This window comes from Rhinolophus sinicus, chromosome 4 (assembly GCF_057876585.1).
Source record: "Rhinolophus sinicus isolate RSI-liver-muscle chromosome 4, RSI-T2T, whole genome shotgun sequence".
NCBI classification, from domain to species: Eukaryota; Metazoa; Chordata; class Mammalia; order Chiroptera; family Rhinolophidae; genus Rhinolophus; species Rhinolophus sinicus.
Genome location: NC_142504.1, coordinates 11,214,410 through 11,228,204, shown reverse-complemented (window position 1 = coordinate 11,228,204; position 13,795 = coordinate 11,214,410). Strand labels below are relative to the sequence as shown.

General features: G+C 41.2%; 1 protein-coding gene across 3 annotated transcripts in view; it reads left to right on the top strand.

The window, feature by feature from the left end:
• The window catches only part of ITPRID1 (ITPR interacting domain containing 1), a 103,947-nt gene extending 96,587 nt beyond the window's left edge, over window positions 1–7,360 (top strand). For 2 of the 3 annotated variants that reach the window (XM_088797667.1, XM_019726208.3), the window contains exons 12-15: window positions 3,016–3,143; window positions 3,905–4,016; window positions 4,464–4,629; window positions 7,170–7,359. In XM_088797667.1, the coding sequence (XP_088653793.1) occupies window positions 3,016–3,143; window positions 3,905–4,016; window positions 4,464–4,629; window positions 7,170–7,258 (495 nt within the window). In that variant the 3' untranslated portion in view covers window positions 7,259–7,359. Of the gene's footprint in view, window positions 1–3,015; window positions 3,144–3,904; window positions 4,017–4,463; window positions 4,630–7,169 lie in introns of all 3 variants that reach the window. The other variant, XM_019726210.3, reaches the window with a different exon arrangement.
• The last annotated feature ends 6,435 nt before the right edge of the window (window positions 7,361–13,795 follow it).

The following is a 13,795-nucleotide window of genomic DNA, read 5'->3' as shown; positions in this document are numbered from 1 at the left end:
AATTATTTGTGGGCAGGGTTTCTTTTTTCCCAATATTTTTGAGATATAATTAGTATTCAGCAATACATAAGTTTAAGATGTACAGCATATTTTGACTTATATATATAATGTGAAATGATTAAAACAATGTTTAGTTAATATCTATCACCTCATATAAATATAAAGAAAAAAGAAACAAATTTTTCCTTATGATTAGAACTCATAGCATCTACTCTCATAACACTTTCAATTCTGCCATAACGTAGTGTCAACTATAGTCCTCACGTTGTACATTACATCTCTAGAACTTATAACCGGAAGTTCGTACCTTTTGATCACCTTCATCTTATTCTCTTCCCCTCCTCTCCCACCTCTGGTAACTACAAATCTGATGTCTTCTTTGAGTTTGCCGAGGTCTATCCACATTGTTGCAAATGGCAGGACTTCCTTCGTTTTTATGGCTGAATTATATTCTGTTGTGTATGTATGTATATATGTGGGTGTATCAGCTACTTTTTTCTTTTAAAACATTTTCATGAAATATAGCTAACATACAATATTATATTAGTTTTAGGTGTGCACCATAGGTATTCAACATTTACATGCCTAAAGAAGGGATCACCATGATAAGTCTAGTAACCATCTGACACCGTACCAGGTTATTACAATATTACTGACTCTGTTCCCTCTTACATCCCCATTATATTTCCCCATTACATCCCCAGGACATTTATTTTATAACTGGATATTTGGGCCTCTTATCTCCTTTACTTTTCCCCCACCTTTTAAAAAATTTTTCAATTACAGTTGACATTCAATATTATTTTATATTAGTTTTCAGGTATACAGCATGGTTAGTGGTTAGACACTTATATAATTTATGAAGCAATCCCCACCCCCTTGATTAGTTTAGTACCCATCTGGCACTATACATAGTACTCAGTTCTTATATTGGAAAATGGAGTTCAAACAGCCCCCCCTTTTTTTTTGCTTAAGTTTTCCTTTTCTCTGAAACTACTGTACTTCTAGAGCTGAAATATATTTGTAGTGTTTCCAACTGACCAGAAGATGGCAGTGTTTTAGAGTCTTCCATCTCATTCCCTTCACAATACACATCATCAGTGATTCCTAAATCCTGCCCCTCCCCCCATGCCCTCCCAGCACAAAACCTAAAATAACTAGAGGAAACATAAAATTCAATTATTATAATGTTCCGCTCACTTGAACACCGTATTTCCATGTCCTCACTGTCTCTGGAACATGGTCACCTTGTAGGAATCTACTAGAACCACTCAATCAGCTCATTCCTAAGGGACAAATCATTTATCATGTGGCCATCCACACTGTACTCCCTGTTGATAGAAGAAAGGAAATGAACCAGGGACATGGGTTTGCTATATGACTGCTTTTCTTTGACCTTGGACAAGTTAGTTAACCATTCTGTGTCAGAACAGTTCATAAAAGAAGTCCTTCACGGTTTCTAAGATCTTTTCCGGTTTTAAAAGCCATACACTCTTGCCGGCACCAATAATGCGTCAAACACCCCTCTGATTCAAATGCATTCACACTGAAGCTAAACTGGAGAGTTTTGCTACACAACATGTGTTAATTAGTATAAAAATTAGAGGATAGAATCAAAACCAAACTATCCAAGCAAAATGATATAAAAGCAAAAGAATGATATAAAAATATCATTCTTAGGAAAATATTTCCATTATGACAATTCCAGTAAAAATAGCCATCATCTTGCCAGGATCTTGGCCAAAGGTTTTGAGGAGAAGGGTAAGAAATCTGGAACTTTTTAGAAACAGGGCTGGGAAGAATTAACATAGTTGTGAGATTGGTCTCCATTGAAGGAGGAAGAAGCAAAGGTTAAAAGAGGCTGGTCTGTGAAATCAGCTTCCTTTAAAGAGTTTCCCAGAAGCCCTGCTTCATGCCCTCCACTTCCATCTCATTGCTTTCCTATATGCAAGTGATGCTGGGAAATGTAGTTTTTTAGTTAGATACATTTTTTTTTTTTTTTTGCGCCTAAGATATGAAAATTTTGTTAATAAAAATAAAGGAGAGAAAGATAGTGTGTAGGCAACTATCAGCCTCTGCCACACTAATCAGGAAGGGGGTCTAAATCCATGGCCCTGGTAAGGAGACCTTTAGGCTCTAACTAGCATTCATATCATTTAAGTCTGATGGGTAGAGATGCTGGGGTTCAGGATTATGGATCTGTTCAAAGCATGTTCCAACCTGGGCTGGAAAACAAAGGATAGCTGGTAAGAACTCAGCAAATCGGCAGAATGCCTGAAAAACGGACTGGGCTTGTGTCTGCAAGAGATAGTTAAATAAGGAAACCAAGGCAAAAAGCACAGTCATACAGAGAAAGTAAGATTTTAAAAATAATTCGCGTCAGCAGCAACGGGGAGCAGGATTGGGAGGATAAACAGTTCAGTTCTGGATTCCAGCTCATGGAGGGTGGGATGGCTGTCTAGGCCTGCCTTCCTCTGAGAGGGCTTCTTAGCTGGCTGCAGATGACCCTGCTGATTTCAATCAGCAGGGACTGGGGTTAAGCTGAGCTAAGACTAATAAAAAATATTCTAAGCAGACTTTCTCTAATCAAACACATACCATCTGCACAGATGTGTTCAGTGTTATTGAGATTCAGAGTGAGGCAGTACGCAGCAACAAAGTTAAACAAGATAGACTCAACTTTTCCAAACACAAGCAGGCACTCTGGCACTTCCCCCATCCCCTCCTCTGTCTGCCTCCTCCCATCCCTACAATACATAGTCCTCTAGATGCTTCCTGTCTCTGGGACATAATTTCTCCAAGAGCCACCCAACAACTTTTTCTCTCCTGTCTCAGCCAAGTATGGCTTATGGTTGCTCAGAGAAACCAAAGGTTGGGCTTTCCCTGTACTCTTTCCCCGCACATCAGCAGTAGGCCAAACCGGTGAACCCAAGTGGGATGGTAGGCGACACCATGGTAAACTCTTACAATGAATCCCGAAGTACGTCCTTCTCAGCTCTTTCTAATTGTTCTCAGTGCACAGTCCACGATATGGAAGCCATGAGGACACTATGCCAGAGTTTTCGGGAGTATTTAGAGGAAATGGAACAGCACCTTATAGGACAGCAGGCACTCCTTTCCAGAGACATGTCAGAAGAGGAAAGGTAATTATCTAAGGGAGCCATAAAAGTAAGTACCAGCCCACACACCTGGAGCAAGGAAAGGTAATCAGGGCAGGACAGACGAGCACCTGGGAGCTAAGGAGAACTTAGCCAGCTTTTCTGTGACACTCATCTCTTGTTCTTGCTTTCTCAATGGGAGTCTGTGAGAGCCATTTGCTAGATAGCAACACTTACTCTTTAAGGCCAGGGTATTTGAGGTTTGAAGGGGAGCAGCAGCTGGGAAGAGGGGTCTAGCGAGCAGGATAGCTTTAATCAATGCGAATGGGGCTCATGCAAATATACAAATGTCAGGGTTTATTAGAGTTTTGAAAACCTGCATTAATTTTCACATAGATTAAAAGTATATGTCCCCAAAGTAGATTAGTCATTGCCTGTAGTTGGGAGATGGAAATAGGGATTAAATATAGAGGGGTATGAGGGTTCTTACTGGGGAGATAGAAGTGTTCCAAAACTGGAACCCAGTTTAGCAAATTTACTAAAAATTACTGAATTGTACTCTTAAAATAGGCAAACTTCATGGTATGTAAATTATTCTGGGATAGAGTTGTAAAAAAAGAGAGAGAGAGAGAGAGAGAGAGCGAAAATTTGCCCTCATAATATACTACATCTACAACTGATAGAAATAAAGAAGGTGACATTCTCTTGTAAGCAATATCAAAGAGTGACCTCCATTTTGAGAGGAATAATGGAACACAGCATGGGGAGGTGATTGTGAAATTTGATTTTCTATTATTTACCTGCAGGAAGGAGGCCGAGCAACTGCAACATCTACGCAAGGCCCTGCGGCAGCAGGTGGAGGAACTGGAGTTTCAGTTAGGAGACCGGGCTCAGCAGATCAGAGACGGGATGCGACTGGTACGGGGCGATGGGGTGGGGAGTTTGACTGCATCCCGCCCACCATGGGAGGGCGCATTAAATGAAAACCCTGATTGTACAGTCATTTCAGATTCTAGGATCTGTGCCCACACTTTCGTTTTAAGGATAAAAAAACTGAAGCCCAGAGAAGTACGTTGCTCAAGGCCACATGGCTAGCTGATGGTGATTCGGGATTAGAATGCGTGCCAGTCTGTCTCCCTTGCCAGTCTTTCTTTCTGCCCTGTAAATAAGAGCTGAGCGTTAGTAGCCCATTTTGCACATGAGAATAAGACCAAATGTGGGCTAAGTCACTGCCAGAATCCGCTGCTGGCCCGCAGAGCCCACTCGAGAGAATTCGCCACCATAAATGCCTTTCCCATAAGTCTGAGTTAGCTGTTTGGTGTAAAATGATGTCGTCCACTCTTTTTGTTCTTGGGTTCCTTTCAGCAGCTTGAGCTTCTCGTAGGAGAACCACCGGCACACAATAGGAATCTGCATGCTTATGACTGGACAGAAGAAGAGAATGGTCAGGCTTCATGTGCTGAAATCCCCCCAGCCGTGGTGCCCGGGGCTGCCTTCCCTCCCGAGGAGGGCCAGCAGGCTCCCTGCCCAGGTACGACCCCTCTGGCTGCCTTTTCTCACCCACTGCACAGAGCAGCACCAGTATGTCTCCTCCAGCTCAGGAAGCGTTAGGTCCCGCCCCTTTGTCAAATTGTCCTTTTGGAGAAAAGCATACAGATGTCTTCTTCTAGATCAGAATGGGTTTTGATGGCTTTCCTGCAAAATGTAAGAGCACATTTTATCCACAAGAAGCATACCTTAATTACCCGCAAAGAGAAGTATCTATCAACCCTTTATCAGATGTTTTTTAAAATATTCAACTCCATGGTTAAACCCAGGAGGAACTCAGAATGTTTTACTATTCATTCAATACAGAATAACTGACAGTTACTTTGTGCCTGGCTTAGGGAATATGTGGTGGCCAAGATACACGCGGTAAGTCCTCACTGAACATCATCAATAGGTGCTTTGACTTTAAGCAAAATGACGTATCACAAAATGAAGTCCATTTTACCATAAGCTGGTTGATATAAATAGAGCTATGTTCCTCTGGCATTTAATCCACATCATAATGAAACGATGTGGAATGAAGTAACATTATCAGAGGACCTGCTATGTATCTCCAGGTGTATATGGTGTGCAGCGTTTGCCACGCTGGAACTTACAGTCTACTGGGAGAGAGAGAATGTAAACATCACTGCGTAGGGATTTAAAGCCTGTGACAGTGCTTTGAAGGAAAGAACGGGGTTTTATGAAAGAGAACATAGCAAGGAGTCCCACTTAGAGCTGGGGATCAGGAGAGCCTGGGTGAGGGACTGACAGCAGAAGGAGGAAAGAAGATCCAGGCATCAAAGCCTTTCCAAAAAGCCTTGAGTCTGTCGACCAGCCAGAAATATTGATGAAGCACCTGCCATGTGCCAGGAACTTTCCTTGTGCTGGCGACAGAGCTGTGAACAAGACAGACAGGATTTCTATCAGAAAGAAACAACTACAACAAGAAACAAACAAACAATTCCTGTACTGACACGTGCCATGGCAGACAGGGTGATATCACTGTAGAGGGTGATATGGGTGAAAAGTGTGCCACAGTGGTCAGGGTGACCGGACAAGGCCTTGCTAAGGGAGGCTCTGTGGGTGAGACCAGAATGGTGCAGGAGAGGGAGGCGTGTGGAATTCTGGGGAAAGAACATGTAAAGCAGAGGAATGGAAACTCTAAAGGCGCTGAGACAGAAACAGCCAGAGTTGCTGAGGGCCTGAGGGGTAGGGGAGTGCAGAGAGAGGAAGTGTGGGAGTGGGCAGCCGGGCTGCCTGTAGCCTGGAGTCTGAGAGCCAGGATCCTTTCTCCACACGTAGTAGAAAGCTGTAGTAGGCTTTAAGCATGGTTGTCATGCGATCTGATTTACATTTAGAAGGCATGCTGACTGGCTGGTGGAGAAGGCACGACTGGGGACTTGCAGCTGGTCAGAGCTCCCCGTTAGGAGGCAGTTGGTAGAATTCCTGAGGTGAGGAGCTGAGCTGTCAGGTTGCTTCCCCCAGCCCAGGATATGCAGGGAGTGCACACAAGGCCAAGTGCACTTGCAGCCTCTAAAGCACAGAAATCCCAAGGAATGGGGACTAGGTGAAGAATGGCAAAAAGTAACACCTTGAGGGAAGATTATAGTTTGTGTAAGAAGATGGGCCAGTGGAGGTCACTTCCTAGCAGGAAGCTAAGAAGCTATTGCTTTTGAAAGTGCCCATGACTAGAACCGGTCTCACAGCCCGTCTCCCTCCTTCATCCTCCTCGCTTTGGGCAAACCATGTGGCTTCCATGAAGCCCTTTCTATCCATCAGTTTCCTCTGTTGACTATACTTCCTCAGAGTGTGGACAACCCCCTTCCATCCGTATCCTCTTCTTTTTCTCACTCCACACCATCTTCCTCAATACATACCTTCATCTGCAGGCATCGGTACCCCCAGTGCCCAGCTCTCTTCAGAATTCCTGTCCAGCATTTTCTTCTCTCTACAAGATATTTGTCTCAGAAAATAACTCCCTACTATCCATTTAATCTGAGTAAATGTGGAGCCATGGACATACTTTGTTTTCTCTGAACATTCTTTATTAAAATAGGCCTGTTCTTTGACATGTAGAAAGGTAATAGGTTTCCTTTCTTGCAGTTGGCAGAACCTTCTAACTCAGCCTTATTTGCCTTTGTATCTTTCACATCTGGTAACAGTATCTTGCTCATAATCACTTCTCTATAAATGCTTATTGAAATAAAGAGAACTGCTTTGCCTAAAACAATATCCTGGGATTTCTCTTCATTTACGCTCAAAGTGAGATGTTTTTTATGCCTAGATCTATGGAAAGTCATAGTCCAACACGTCATATAGGATTCTCTTTATAAAGCCATGTGATGGACTGAATTGTGCTCTCCATCAAATTCATATCTTGAAGCTCTAATCCCCAATGAGACTACATTTGGAGAGACGGGGTTTAAGGAGGTAATTAAGGTTAAATGTCATAGCAATGGGACCCCAACCCAACAGGATGTGTGTCTTCACAAAAAGAGTAAGAAACACTAGAAACCTCTCTCTCTCTTCACATTTGCACAGGGGAAAGGCCATGTGAAGACAGAGAAAAGGAAGTCATCTGCAATCCAGGAAGAGCGTCCTCATCAGAAACCAACACTGACAGCACTTAATCTTGGACTTCTAGCCTCTAGGACTCTGAAAAATAAACGCCTGTTGTTTGAGCCACCCAGTTTGTGATATTTTTGTTACGGCAGTGGGGTGCTGCTGTAACACATTACCTAAAAATGTGAGAGTGGCTTTGGAATTGGGTGATGGGTAGAGGCTGGAAGAGTTTTTAGGTGCATGTTCTCTTCAGCACAAGTTTTCTCACTGTTTTTTTTTTTTTGTTTTGTTTTTTTTCAATATGGATAAGCTGAGAATTTCCCAGATCTGTAAGTCTGGTTCCATTTTGCTTAACAATTCCTTCAATTTATCTCTCTCATCTTGCATTTTACTACAAGCGGTAAGGAGAAAGACTGCACCTTCAACACTTTGCTAAGAAATCTCAGTTAAATGTCCAATCTCATTGCTCGCGTGTTCTGCCTTCCACAAAACACTAGAAACACAATTCAGCCAAGTTCTTTGCCACTTTATAACAAAGATAGAATTTTCTCCAGTTCCCAATAGCATACTGCTCATTTCTGTCTGAGATCTCACCAGAATTGCTTTTAATGTGTATATTTCTAACAGCATTCTGTTCATGATGGTATATGTATTATCTAGACAATAGAAATTTTCTCTCCAGCTCTCTTCTTTTCTTCTGAGTCCTCACCAGAACCGTCTCTAACATAGTTCTACTAACAATTACTTCAAGGCAATCTAAGCTTTTTCTGGCATGCACCTAAAGAGAAATATTTTTCTTAAGGTCATGTCCTCTTTCTCAGGACAACCTGCATCTAATGACTGGTTGAGGTGAGGGTAGGTAGGCCAAGCCCCCTCACCTCAACATGGGACAACTTTTGACAAGGGCCACTGGCTTCAGAGCTCCATATGGGGTTACCTGAGACCTTTGTTGTGACTAAAACCCAACCCCTGCCTCTGCCACTCCTGCTTCCTTCTCTCACTGATGTTAATTCCAAGAGTACTCTTTAATAAACTCTAAATCTCCATTTCAGATTCTGCTGCCTTGGAAACGTAACCTGTGAAACTAATTTAGTTCGAGTTTTCTCAGAAGTTGACCCTGAAACAAGGATACAAGTTTAAGTAGTTTGTTTGAGAAGTGATCCCTAAAAACACTAGTAATGCAGTGGGAAAGTAGGAGAGGGAAGGGATGAAAATCAGTGATGTACACATTATCAAGCAACTAGACAACAGTGGGCAAACAGAACTTAATTCCACTACAGAAATCTGAGACCCAGTGGAGAATGTGCTTCAGGACTATCCCATCCAAGGGATATGGGAGTTGGAATATTTATTCAGCAACTCGCATCAGTCATTGGTTGAAAGCTGCTCCAGGAATATTAATTCCCCCATATTATCAGATTGTTCTGTGTACAGGAGGAATTGGATCCAGCTCTCAATCAATGTGTTGTAGGGACTGGCAGTTAGAAATTTGGTCAGAGTGGGAAAAAAGGACATGGTCAGAGGTATGTGTGCTATAATAACTAAAACACTTAAGTTGTCCAAATGCACCAACAAACCACAGTAGGTTGTGTTCATGTTTCTGCCTGTTATTAGGGTGTCTACTGCACTAACGTCTCTTACCATTGGGATATACCTTTGAATATTCAAGTCAAACATAATCTCCTCTTAAAACTATACCTGGTTCCCACGTATTACCTGAATAGAGAGACAACTCCCTCCTTTTTATGTCTCTAGAGTACCCTATATGGACCCCATCCTTAACTCCAGTGTCAAAATGGAACGAACTTTCTCATGTTTCCACCTTCCTTTGGGTTTTAAAGTAAGTTTCTTGAGGGGGGAGGTTGAGTCTTTATCTTTCAGGAATCATTCATACTAAGCATTACACTGACATGTGATACGGGTATTCGGTGTTAAATATATATATATCTTAAAATATCAAACCTGATGTCAGGACTAAACTCCTGAGTGATATTTTCACTGGGTGTGGAAATCTATATTGACAAAATTTTTCTTTCAACCTTTGAGAAATGTTATTCCACTTTTTTTTTGTTGAGTTTTGTTTTGCCTCCACAGTTTCTGATGAGAAATCTGCCATCACTTGAATCATTGATACCTTATCTGTAATGTATTGTTTTTGTCTGGGCTTTTCAAGATTTTTTGCTTTGTTTTCTGTGTTTTGATTGTGATGAGTCAGAGCATGGTTTTTTTTTTGAGTTTATCCTGTTTGAAGTTTGCTGAACATCTTGCATCTGCAAAAATGTCCCTTACCGAATTTGGAAACATTTCAGCCATTATTTCTTCAAATATATTTCTCCACCAGTTTCATTCTCCTCTCCTTCCAGGACTGCAATAACACTGATATACAAACTTTTGGTATTGTCCCACAGTTCTTGAGGCTCTGTTCATTTTTTTATCAAACTTTTTTTCTTCTGTGTATTCCAGATTGGATAATTTTTATTGATCTACCTTCACGCTCATTAACTCTTTTCTTTCTCATCTCCATGCTGCTTTTGAGATCTTCCAGTGGACTTTTTATTTCTGTTATTGTACTTATCAGTTCAAAATTTTCCCTTTGGGTTCTTTGGTATACCTTCTATTTCTTTACTGAAAACAATGTCTATCATTCTGTTTATTTCAAGAGTATTTACCCTTACTTCATGGATCATCATTATAAGAGGTGCTTTACAATCTTTGTCTGATAATTCCCATACCTGGGTCATCTTGGAGTTTGCATATGTTGATTACTTTTTCCCTTGAAGGTGTTAACATTTTCCTGGTTCTTTGTTAGTCGATAATTTCATATCCTATCCTGTACATTTTCATATTATACTATGAGATTCTGTGTTCTGTTAAGAATTTTCTGGGGTTAATTTTTCTGTTTGTTTATTTGTTTGCTTGCTTGCTTTAGTAGGCTATCAACCAAGTTAAGTGCAGAGGACAGCCCTGATGCAGATGAAGGCTGTGGCTCTAGTGTCAGTTTACTTGTCCCAACCTTTCTGTACTACTGGCCTACCCTGTGCATGCACCATCTAGGGCTCACTCTGACACCTGAGTGGTGGTCTACCCTGTAGTTCAGTTCTCAAAAACTTTGTATGTTTCTTATGATTAAATTCTATGCCCAAGATTTTATATACAGACTTAAAAAATCCCTTTCTCCAGCTAACTCCCCTCTAAATCCCCACACATTCTCTGACTCTGATGGGTTCCTTTTCATGGCTCTGCCTGGAAAACCATGATTTTAGCATCCATGCACTATAATGAACTTCCTGAAAATGGGTCTACCTCAGGGAAAATAGCAATAGAAAAGGGCCTGCAGCTTCCCTGTTGCTATAGCTGCTACAGCTGATGTCACTTCCATTGCTGCTGCTATGGCCACTGCCATGGGAATGTCACTTCATCACTTGGCATGCCTAAAGTAGGGCTTAGGGAGGTAAAAGATCTTTTTCTCAGGGGCTTATTTCCCAGCCCTCTGGCCCAAAAGAGAGGATTTTTCTTGCAGCTTTTTCTGTTGCACAGTTTCAAGATTCAGGCTGTCCTAGAATCTATGCCAGGACATATGGGAGGAAAGAAACTCATCTCCATGAGCTAGTTCTTTGAGTTCTTTATTCTTTTCCCCAGTTGACTTGCTGTTATATACTTTTCAGAGTTCTCAGATAGTTGCTTCATATATTCTGTTCAGGACTTTTAGTTGTGATCAGAGGGAAAGATAGGGTGGCATGCACTTACTCCATCTTAATCAGAACTGAAATTTGCTAACCTAATTGATTTTAATACTCTCTTATTACAGAAAAAATGCTAACACTTGCTTACTTTGTGCTAAGACTTTTACATGTATGATTTACGTATAGAAAAACCACATACATTTGTGGTAAACATCATTATCCCCATTTTAAAGATGAGGAAACTGAGACTTACAAGAGGTTAAGTGGATTGCTCAATGTCACACAACTGGCAAACCAGGTATTATCCTAGGCTGGTCTGACTCCAGAGCCAAACTCTGACTCACTCTGCAATATAGCCATGGCCAGCTCTGTCATGTAGTCTGAGTGGGCCAGAGCAGCAGACACTCTGATTACATGTGAGGATCAGGCAGTAGTCTTCTCTGAGACCCATGTTTTCCTAGCTTTCATCATTGATTAGGTCAGGTTGAAAGATGTACTTATGAGCAAGACAGGTTGAGATTTAATATTGTTTTGTGTTGGTTATTGGGCAGGTGTTTGTTTAAAGGAAGTGGAAACAGGTGTGTGGACCCTGATTCAATTACATGATGGAAGGGAACACACTGATCCATGGCCATTTTCAAGGAGAGATGCTGATTGTGCTAATTAATCATTTGTCTGTCAGAACATAATAGAAAATGATGTTCCAGTTACCATTGGTATGGAACACAGACTCATGTGTCTGGCTTTCCAGCAACCAGATGCAACTGTTTATGATGACAGCAGTTAAGATGCAGCACCTGAATCCTCCTGGATTACCATGTCTGAGATGGTTTGAAGGAAAGGTGTTTTGTAAACTCTTGCCAACAGCATGGGACATCATCCAACAGGAATTGTCTCTCAAAGGAACTTTTCCCTTCAAAGAGATCAATTGAGTCCTTTTTGATCATGATGGTGTCCCAGAGATTTGGCCGAATGGAATATTTTTCCATTCTGCGTCTTGTAACATTCGATCTACTTCACGTAACCAAGACATTTATACTCATAACGGAGCATCATACTAATATTTAATTCTTTCTTTCAGCGATCCACTTGCCACCCAACAGCCAGGTCTTTTACAAACATAAGTCAGGTACATTGCTCCCCTGCATGAGAATCTCCAATGGCTTCTCAGTACATTTAACTTAAAGCCCAACTCCTTACCAAGATCTATATACCTCTACATGACTCAGCCCTACATACATCTATGACCTCATTTCAAACCACTCCCTTCCTCTCTCACTATGATCCAATTCCATGGATCTTCTTGCTAATTTTGGAACACATTAATGCCATTTTCACTTCAGTGGCATTTCCCTTGCTGTCCCCTCTCTGCATTTGCTATTCCGCTTTTCCCAGGCATCCATATGGCTGGTATCTTCTCCTTTGGATCTCTATTCAAATGCCACCTCTTCAGAAGGGCTTTCCTTGACAGCCCTGTCTAAAATAGGGCTCCTTCCTACACACATCTCTGTATATTTTCTATCCATTTATTCTACTTTGTTTTCTTCATAGCATTCATTATATGGATTTTTATTGCTTTATTTGTTTAGCAGCTGTCGCCCTTACTAGAAGGCAAGCTTCATGGGAAAAAGACTTGTCTGTCATCTTTTCATGTTTTATCCCTAGTCCTAAAACACTGCCTGACACATAATAACTTCATAAAAGAATTTGATGAGTGAATGGACAAAATAATTAATTAACTAGTCAATTAATCAATATATCAACACTAATAAACATTGGATACTCACAAATAAGACACAGTCTAATCCATCACGGATTATTTTAGTTTAGCTAATAATCAGTCCATTTTACTGCTTTGTTTAAACCTTCTAAAGCTCCCCATCAACAGCCTGGGATGATTGTTTTCACTAGGCCGTGGAGAAGTTGAGAAAAAATTATTAGGACAACATGGCAAGTCTTTAATAAAATTAGGGCAAACCAAGTAACAGTGTTCTCTCTCGTGCCTCAGGGTTACATCTCCTTTTAAATTAGAGGAGCTGTCTCTTGGTTGCAGGTAAGCCAGTCACAAAAGACTGTGTATTTTATGATCTCATTTATATGAAATGTCTAGAATAATCAAATCTGTAGAGACATAACATAGATTGACAGTTGTCAAGGGCTGGACAATGCGGCAGGGGAATGGAAGTGACTGCTAATGGGTACAAGATTCCTTTCGGGCGTAAGGAAAACAATCTGAAATTAGATTGTGGTGATGGTCGCACAATTATGAAAATATACTAAAAACCATTAACTTGTTCACTTTAATTGTGTGTATGTAAATCGTATCTCAATGAAGCGTTACAAAAAATAAGGCAAGCACGCAGACACCTGAGGCAGAGTGTTTTCAGGAGGGGAAGAGCAAGTACACCACCTGAGCTGGGAAAACATTTGCCCTATTTAAGGAACAGAAAGAAACTAAAGCTGGAGCCAGTGGAGGAAGGAGAAGCACGGAGCAGGTCAGACAGGGTTTATTAAGCCATGGTAGGGAGTTTGGGTTTTAGTTTGAATGTAGTGAGAAGCTACTGGAGGGTTTGAAGTAGGACAATGACAGGATGTGAGGTATATTCACATCCTACAAAAAAAGTGAATCTGGCTACTTTGTAGGCAGTGGACTCGGAGCATGAACGGAAGCTGGGAGACCTATGAGAGTAGTGGGGCCACACTCAGAAATGTAGTAGATTTCTTTTCTTTTCCTTTCTCTTCTTTTCCTTTCTAGACTTCTCTCCTCTTCTCTTCTTTTTATCAGAAACAAAAAGCAAAGTCATTTTATATTTAGCAGAACAGTTCTCATGAGTTGTCCCAGAAAAAAAGGCACTAGTCAAAATATTTGACCCCCCGTTAACCTTTACCTCACACAAGCTGTACATCACTGGTCACAAGAGA